Source organism: Azolla caroliniana, unplaced genomic scaffold (genome assembly GCF_043228905.1).
Source record: "Azolla caroliniana isolate FFs.n. ecotype wild unplaced genomic scaffold, voAzoCaro1.0.p SCAF_15, whole genome shotgun sequence".
Taxonomy (NCBI): Eukaryota; Viridiplantae; Streptophyta; class Polypodiopsida; order Salviniales; family Salviniaceae; genus Azolla; species Azolla caroliniana.
The window spans coordinates 18,571,439-18,580,843 of NW_028230450.1; the positions used below are offsets into that span (position 1 = coordinate 18,571,439).

Sequence of the window (9,405 nt, forward strand, 5' to 3'; positions counted from 1 at the left end):
GCTTTCAATTTCAATGTGCATGAGTAAAATTCATCAACGTCCAAAATAACTTATCAACTCCTCATACGCTACACAAAACATTTCCAAGTTGATCCCAGAAGTCAGAGGAATTTAGTGTCACGCCCCTACATGGGTAACAAACAATATTAAAGTGCCAAAAGGCAAGAATTGTAGTGAGAAATACAAGAGTGAATCTCTACTTGCTCCAATCTCTTAGAAAACAATGAGAAAAATTATCTACCCCTAATGCAAATGGTCTTCAACAAAGGAGAAACCCTCGGTTAGAGCCGAATGTAGAGAAGAAAAGGATACGTGAATGACTCTTCTACCACCAACCTACATTCGAAAATAGATGGAACCGATATGTTTCTATCGATTTTGGTATCGTGTTGAAAGAGCCTTCTTTGCAAGCGTATTGACAAATTATGCATTTCATATAGGGAACGTGAATGACTCTTCTACCACCAACCTAGGTTCGAAAATAGATGGAACCGATATGTTTCTATTGATTTCGGTATCGTGTTGAAAGAGCCTTCTTTGCGAGCGTATTGACAAATTATGCATTTCATATAGGGGGGGACAAGAGGGACACTTGATCTTGAGTCACGAATTAACACATCTGGTTCTTTTCTTTCAAATGGGAAGCCATACTGGCTTTTTACAAAACCATGGGAGTTATTTTCAATGATGCGAGAAAAAAAACCACACAGCGTGCGTCTTCTCGTTGGCCCGTGAAATATGATGGGCTTTGCAAAAAAAAAAAAGTTTTTCAAACTTAAGGCTTCTCGAGAAAACAATGGATGCCCACCCGCCTTCAAACTCTCCATTGGCGAGCATATTTTAAACAAATGGACGACAAACGAGCCGGACGATCGATTGAGTCTTTGGCAGGCAGGCAGATTGGGATGACACGACCAACCAACGAAGAATAGCGGCCAGCCAAAAAGAATAGTTCGGCCGGCCATGGGGCACAACTTGTCGGGACTAGGGCAGGTCATCCCCGAGCACAAGTACACACAAAGGCCCAACGATGTCCTCGATGATGGTCAAGATAGAAAGACGAAAGGCGAGCGAGATCGAGACCGAGCACGAAAAGGTGGGTGCTTGTGTGTGTGTGAGAGAGAGAGACGGAGAGAGAGGGTCATTAGACCATGTCCTCGATGCTCGAGACAAAAGACGCATCCCGATGGCAGGGCGAGGGCGAGTGGTGGACAGAGAGGCGAGAGGGGGGCGAGGGCGAGAAGAACTCGAGGGGCGCGGCCGGAGGGGGTGGCGCCTCCCCGAGGAGCACCTTCAAGATGGCGGAGATCGAGGGGCGGGACGACGGGAGCCGTCGGATGCACGAGAGCGCAAGCGCGATGCACAGGTGGGCCTGGTCCCGGGGGAATGAGCCGTGCAGCCGGTCGTCCACGAGGTCCAGGACATTGCCCGAGTAGGCCAGGCTTCGGGCCCACGAGATGAGGTTCGCACGCTCGAACCGCCTCATGAGTAGGGTGGGCGAGGAAGAGCCGCCGCCATTATTTTGGGCGGATTCGGACACGGATGGGCCGAGGGTGGAGATGGGCGGGGATGGCGTGAGCTCGATGGGCCGCCGGCCCGAGATGATGACCAGGACCAGCACGCCGAAGCTGTAGATGTCGCTGGCCTCGGACACGGAGCCCCCCGCGCCCCCACCGAACTCGGGCGCCACGTAGCACACCGTGCCCCGCATGCTCGTGGTTGTGGTCGTCGTGCTGCTCAGGTCGTCGCTCGCCGCCGTCTCCGTCGTGGAATATTCCCCCGGGGGTCGTGGCACCGACGAAGATTCCCCAGCCCGCCGTGGAATATTCTCCGACCCGGGGGTGCCAGCCCGCCGCCGCCTGCGGTCCGAGGGTCGTGCCGCCCCTGCTTCCCGAAACCTGCTCACGAATCGATCCGCCACCATGGATAGGACGGGGCAAGCCCCGCATCTGTCTCCTCCACCTTCTTCTGCGCAGCTATGGAGTCCTTCCTCCTCCTCCTCCGCCTCCGCCGCCTGCTCCTCCTCCTCCTTCTTCTTCATCTTCTTCTTCTGCTTCCTGCTCAGCTCAGCAAAATACTCATCTTTCCACCATTCTCTGCTCTTCCTCCCACTGTGATGATGATTACTCCCCTTCGACCCACCATTACCATGCTCTGATCGTCTCCTTCTCACATCCGACTCCATTTCCTCCTCCTCTTCTGCTTCTTCTCCTCCTTTTTCTGCTTCTTCTGATAATTCCTGCACAGCCATACCTGATCTCATCCCTTTCCTAGAACTCTTCCTCTGCTCCTGCTTCATCTCCTTCCTCTTCTTCATCCGTGCTCTCTCTTCTTCCACCATAGCCATAGCCATCGTCTGATGCTGCTGCTTCGGCCTCAGCCTCGGCTTCGGCTTTTGTTCCATACCCACCATACTGTCCTGCATCCTTGTTGTGTCTCTGCTTCTATTGCTCTCGCTTGCAGAGAGCTCACTCCTCATCCATTCCATTACATAATCTTTCACCTTCAATTCGTCACTGTGCTCCTGTTTCCACCACCAATCTCTTCCACTAGACATGGCTGAGCCTTTCTGTGGTGATCTGGTCCGTGATCTCCTCGGCTGCAGAGATGATGGCATTATACCTGCACTAGCTGGGAAGTGGTAATGATAATCTGTGCGAGGCGAAAGACTCGACGGTGATAATTCTTGCAGGTTATAATTAGGGCTATCTAGTGGAGTGACCAGCGAGCTCAGATCAGTAGCAGCTATGGCTGCTTTCTCAGATGGAAGACCTATGGCTCTGTCTTCTGGTGATGCAGAAGCTCCGGCTGTCGCTTCTGGTGATGGAGAGCCTATGGCTGTTTTAACTGATGGAAAAGCTATGGTTTTTTCCGATGGAGAAAGGATCTTTACCTGGCCACGGCCTGCAAATCTTGCCACATTATCTGTGGTAGGAGACTGTATCCATGGCGATTCTTCCAGATTAGGGCTATCCGGAGCTGTCAGAGGTGCTACATCTGCAGTAGCTATGGCAACTTTCTCTGCCAAAGATGGCATAGACGCGTTTCCCGCTACAGAAGCGCTAGAAGCTTTTTCTGATAGAGAAGCCATGGCAGCTTTCTCTGATAAAGATGCCGTGAGAGCATTTCCAGGTGGAGTGAAGACCATAGTTTTGATGTCTGAGTATGGAGAAGCTATGGAAGCTTTCTCCGCAGAATGTGGTGGATAAACCATGGCCACGACCTCTCCAGGATATGGAGAAGCCATAGAAGCTTTCTCTGCAGAACATAGAGAACCTACAGTCTTTAGACTATGAGAACCAGCGATAATGTTGCCATTGTCTCCACCTCGTATATCAGGCGATCCAAGGTAAGAGCTGGGGAGAGATAGATCGCCAGCAGCAGCAGAAGCAGAATCATAGGCATTACTTACATTGGCCATAGCTATGGCTCTGTCTGGAACAACTTTTGTCTGCTTCGTCTTCTCCATGATCTCTGAGCTGCGCAGGTTTGGAGCTTTAATGGCGGCCTGCATTAAGCTCCCACCGAGTGCGTCTGCTTCTTCGGATGGATCGGATCTGATCTTGTTGCTGCTACTCTGTTGAAGATCAGAGTTCGGAAGAATTTCCACGCCAATCTGATCGCTGTTACTAATCTTCACCCTGGCTAAGCCAAAGTCTGCAAGATACCCGCAGAGCTCGCCATCAAGAAGCACATTGCTTGGCTTCACATCGCCATGAATTACAGGTGGATTACATTCAAGATGCAGATAGGCCAGAGCTCTGGCTATGTCCAAAATTATGCTAAACCTTCTCTGCCAGTCGAGCAATGGCACAGACGAAGATGAACCGCCTGCTGCCGTTAACGCCTTCTCCAGCAGAGCTTCTTGCAAGCTTCTGTTTTTCATACACTCGTAGACTAACAGGCGTACCTTCTCCCCATGGCTAGAAAACCCTAAAAGCTTCACGATATACCTCGAATCCAGACGCCTGCAAATCGAAAGCTCGTTCTGGAACTCCCTCTCGCCTTGAGCAGAAGATAGCACCAGCTTCTTCACTGCAACTTCTTTCCCATTTGGGAGGAGACCCCTGTAGACGACGCCATAGCCACCTTTGCCAAGCTTCTGGGATTCATGGAAGCTATTGGTAGCTCGCTTAAGCTCCCTGTAGGAGAATCTGTGGAGCCTGCGCATATTCTTGCGCGAGGAACCAGCTTGATCCTCGCCACAAGTGTAGCCAAAGACATGGAGATCACGAGATTGGTCTAGTGATAACGGCGTGCAGGTTTTGCTGTGAAGTCTGCGAAGCCTGAAGAGTCTGATCAAGAAGAAGAGTGCTGCGAGGAGAAGGAGAAGAACTGTTGCGATGGCAGTGGCGGAGATGACCAGACTGTGATGACTGTGACTGTGGTGTTTGTGTTTGTCTTTGTGTTGATTAAGATGCTTCTGCTGTTGTTCAGAGATGGATATGGAGAAGAAGCTTCGATGATACTGAGGCATGGCTGCAGCAGACAAGATGGCATATTGATGATCAAGCGATGAATTCTCAGTCTCTCTCTGCCTGATTATACCTGGTCCTGCTGTTAGAAGAAGGAGAAGAAAGATCGATCAGAAAGAATCAATGGCGGAGGAACCCATGTCATTCAAGGAGGAAGATGGAGAATCAGGGTTACCCTGTAAGTCTTCTTCTTCAGAATTAGGGTTAAGCTATACGTTTTCGTTTTTGGCCTCCTCTTGTTTTGGACCAGAAATTAGCGTTAAGCTGTAAATATTCTGTTTCTGCTTCAAAATGAGGGTTCGCCTGCAGGCTTCTACTTCAGGCTTTAGAATTAGGGTTTAAGAGATGCGCCTTCTTCTTCCTCTTCTTATTCTGCTGGAGAATTAGGGTTAGGGTTAGGGTGTTAGTTTCCTACTGTTGCTACAAAGACTTCTTCTTCCGGTTCTGTTTTCTTTGGACTTAAACCTGAGCTGTAGCTCTTCATCATCATCATCTTACCCTTCGTCTTCTTCTTTTGCTCTGCTCCAGCTTCTCATTAATCTTTTTTAGGGTTAAGCTGCGAGTTTTCTGTTCTTCTTTTTCTTCTGATCTGCTCCTGCTTTCTACAGAAAATCTAGGTTAAGCAGCGAGTCTTCTTCTTCGTCTTCTACTTCTGCTTCTATTCTGCTCCTGCTTCTACAGAATTAGGGTAAGCCTGCGAATCTTTTGTCTCTTTCTTCTTTCTCCGTTCGGCAACTTCTTTTTAACAGAATTAGGGTTCCCTGGCGAGACTTCTTACCTCCTCTTCTTCCACTCCTACTGCTCTACTCCTATTTTTTAACAGAATTAGGGTTCCCTGGCGAGACTTCTTACCTCCTCTTCTTCCACTCCTACTGCTCTGCTCCTATTTTTTAACAGAATTAGGGTTCCCTGGCGAGACTTCTTACCTCCTCTTCTTCCACTCCTACTGCTCTGCTCCTATTTTTTAACAGAATTAGGGTTCAGCTGCAAGTGTCTTCTACTGCTGCTCACCTGCCTGCTCCTCCTTCTTCATCTTCCTGTCACTTTGCGTCTGTTTCTTTCCTTCCTTCCTTCCTTCCTTCCTTCCTTCCTTCTTTTCTTCTTCTTTTGCTTTGTAAACCGCAGAGACAGTTCAATCTCTGTCTTTCGACCTTCTGTCGTTCTTTCTGTCAGAGCTTCGTCTCTGCTCCTTCCCTCTCTCAGACAGGGCTTCTTCGTCGTTCTTCTTCTTACGGGATTGTTAGCAGTTTGTGAGAAGATGAAGGAAGAAGCAGAGAAAGACAAGAGAAGCAGAGTATGTATGTGAGGAACAGAGTATGTATGTGAGAAACAGAGATGAGAGAGAGAGAGAGAGAGAACCAGAGCATGTATGTGAGAAACAGAGTGTGAGAAACAGAGTATGTGAGAGAGGAGAGAGAGAGAGAGAGAACCAGAGTATGTAAGTGAGAAACAGAGTATGTGAGAGAGAGAGAGAGAGAGAGAGAGAGAACCAGAGTATGTCTGTGAGAAACAGAGTGTTGTGTATGAGTGTAAGTGCAAAACAAAACATATACTATATGTACATATATATATTGATATATACATATACATGTAGATGTACATGTACATATACATATATGATATATCAATGGAGAAGAAGAAGTCACACACACATATATCCATGGAATTCCTTGTCTCCGCCGGAAGAAGTAGTCGCTTGATCCCCGAGACTTGTCGATGATACCTTTCCTCCGATACTAGTCTCTATGATGATGATTATGATGATGACGACGATGAAATTCCCTTACTGGCGCCAGTCGAAGAGGCACTGATGTAGCCTACCTTCGATTCCCAGGGGCCTCAAGGTTTAGAGGAACAAGGAATTGTTGTCGTAGAGGTGGTTCGTTGACACAAGTGAAAGAAACTACGAGAACTCACAAGGCATGAGCAAGTACTCAACCAGTGCCCGAAAGTTTCGCAAGTAATCTGCAAGTAGAGCATGTTCTGCACCATGAGAACTCACATATGTTGGGGGTGTGTATCGACAGACAACGCCCGTAGTCAGGTGCTTGAAACCACCAGAGCTCAAGCAATGACGCCTCCTAGAATGGACTTCTCTCAAAAAACGTTGTGTCTACAAACACCATCAACCGGCAACCTTTGTATTAGCTTAGCTATCTTCAACTCTTAATACTACATACTTTACTATGGCGAGCATCGATTTTCAAGCCCCTATTCTCCAAGGCATAAATTGGAAATTGAATGGGCATGATGGTCATATAATATCTCCTTGACATGTGATTTTTGGTCATGGTTAATGGTAGGTGGCGGAATATACATTAAAGAGGGGCATTTTTTATCCACATAGTATAAAAATCAGAACTATGTGTATATAATATTACATGAAGTCCTAGCCTTAATGTGTTCACTCATGCATTCACACTTGTGGTCACCCATGTGTTCACACCAAGCTACATAGATATCCTTGATCTTCTAACTTTGATGCTTGGTTTACATGGTGATTTGAGCCAATGCAGATTTCGTTAGTCACAAAAACAATATTTTCGAATCGTATCTCCAAAAATTAGGGGAAAAAACCATACGAAGCTTATCGAATGTGGTATATGTTGTGATACATAAGGGTAAATGCAAATATTTTGAGTAACTCACGCCATGGAAATAAATAGATAGATGTGTATATACATATTGTGAACTAGATAGTTAGTTCTCATGCAATGAAAATACATAGACATATTTGTGTGTGTGTGTGTGTGTGTGTGTGTGTGTGTGTGTGTGTGTGTGTGTGTGTGTGTGTGTGTTGTGAGAGAGACGGAGACAGAGACAGAGATTTCAAAGATAAAAACTTGTATTGATAAATAAAGGGGACATTATAATAAGAACATACGTTATGGAGTGCTAACTAGCTATAATTAAATATACATACACATGTACAAGATGAGGAGCCAGGTTTATAGAGACATTATTACTGTAGTCTGTACATATATACATACATACATACATATATGATATATATACACAATAGAAGTCCAGATTAATTTAGTAATGATGGAGAGTGAGTGCAATAACTCTTTAAGTATCCACTTCATTTAATGTAAAAGCATCACTCATTCATTGAGTCAATTGGTGGACTTTATATAACACACATGTCTCAAGGAATCTCTGCTCAAACTCGTGGTGTGTGGGTACCTTTTCAAGTTCAATTGCGTTGTGCCATCTAACAAATTATAATCATTCTACGTATGTTGGACATCGATATCCTCTATTATAATCCGCTCACTAATGAAATAATAATGACCTTGATGGGCTTTCTTCAAGAGTGAAACTCGGGGTTTCAAATTAGTCAAATGTTATTGAGGTTTAGGGTTTAATGTCTATCAAGGTGTTGTTCTTGAATGATTCACTTGAGCCACAAGACTTCCCAAATAGCAGTTGTTGCCCCCTACACTCAACAACAATGCTTGATAGAGCCACCATGTGTTGTTTTTTGTTGGTTCACAAGATGACACCACCACCCAAAAAGAATATCAAATTTGATGTCTATCTTCGATCTACAAAGCTACATGCCCAACTCATATCCATGAAGCCTTTGAGCCAAACCACAATTCCCACTTTATAGAAGATGTGGTTGTACCATTAATGTGTTATATCACGTTTCAGTGAACTAATCAAGGAGCCCAATAATGACACTAAGATTGGGTTAGACTATTGTCAAATAGATTTGATTATTGATTATCTCCCTATATGTATATTGCAGCGTTGTGGATAACAAAGCCAGAGTTTATGTACATCTTCAAGCTTCAATTAAGGTAGGTTGTGTCTTGAACAAGAAGTTGACAATGAAGTGGCAAGTTGTTCATATGTAGTGGCATTGTTTGAAACCAATATTTCCCACGTGTCTAAATTAGTTAATGCCAAAGAAGAAGTGAAGCTCATCCATATTCTTCATCTTGAATTTGTTTGGCAACCATCGCGGTAGCTACCAAGTGATCACCATCTTAATCCCTAGCTTGTCACTATTCAAGACTATAAAGAAGTCCACACAAGTCACATTAGACTTAGATGGAGTTTTTGACTTGGACATGCAAAAGTTGATATTACTTAGGTACAAGAATATCTTAAATCATGGGATATGTTGTGATGTCATGATGTGGCGTGTGTGAAGGGAGGAAACCAACTAAAAGTCATTCGGTCAAGATTTTGGACAACAAAGACTCAAAAGAAAATAGATGGATATTGTCAAATAAAAAATGAAAGTTGGTGCAAATTCTAAGAAGTAACAACTTGAATAGCAAGGGCAAGGGTTTGAACCTCGTTAGGGACGATGGAAGAAAAAGTTGAGCTACGATATATATATATATATGTATATATATATATATATGATGAAAATGAAGCAAGCAATATATACGAAGACGTTAATGAGCCTTTTGTAGCATCAAGTGCCCATGCAAGGATAAGTTTGAGTGGTTGCTAAAACAATTGGAGGCGCAAGGAACTCCAAAATGCTATAAACTGAGCAATAGAATTCATGGGTTCTTACTACGGATCAGGAGGCAAGTAGGCGACGACAACAAATGAGGACGTGATTGTCAATCATAGACTTGCAATGTCAAAACTCAAGGATACATCCCTAATATTTTCTTGATCATACTCTTATTCACCCTAAGAAAAAGGTTATCTTTTGTAAACTTTGGCGTGGACCTAGGAACGAAAGAGGAAGAAAGAAGAAGCAAATAAGAGCAAAGGAAGAGAGACATGCACCGACGAGAAGTAGAGAGGAACGGAGGAGGAGGAGCGAGATGACGAAACAATGGTTGCACACTTGGAGGGGTTTTTTCGTCCGCTTGGCACCTTTTGCCTCAAAAGGGGAACTATGATAAAGGGGGCGGGAAACCTTAGATTTCCCAAATACCCCTCACCTACCAATGATTCC

General features: G+C 45.1%; 1 protein-coding gene across 1 annotated transcript; it reads right to left on the bottom strand.

Annotated features, from left to right (window-relative positions):
* Positions 1 to 646: 646 nt before the first annotated feature.
* Positions 647 to 5,779, bottom strand: LOC147854903 (uncharacterized). Its single transcript, XM_087330962.1, has one exon. It carries the CDS (start codon positions 4,475 to 4,477, stop codon positions 1,145 to 1,147), a length of 3,333 nt encoding a protein of 1,110 aa, XP_087187088.1. The 5' UTR covers positions 4,478 to 5,779; the 3' UTR covers positions 647 to 1,144.
* Positions 5,780 to 9,405: the final 3,626 nt, after the last annotated feature.

Coding starts and splice junctions, on each gene's coding strand:
- LOC147854903 (XM_087330962.1), bottom strand. CDS start 4,477: ATGCCTCAGTATCATCGAAGCTTCTTCTCCATATCCATCTCTGAACAA.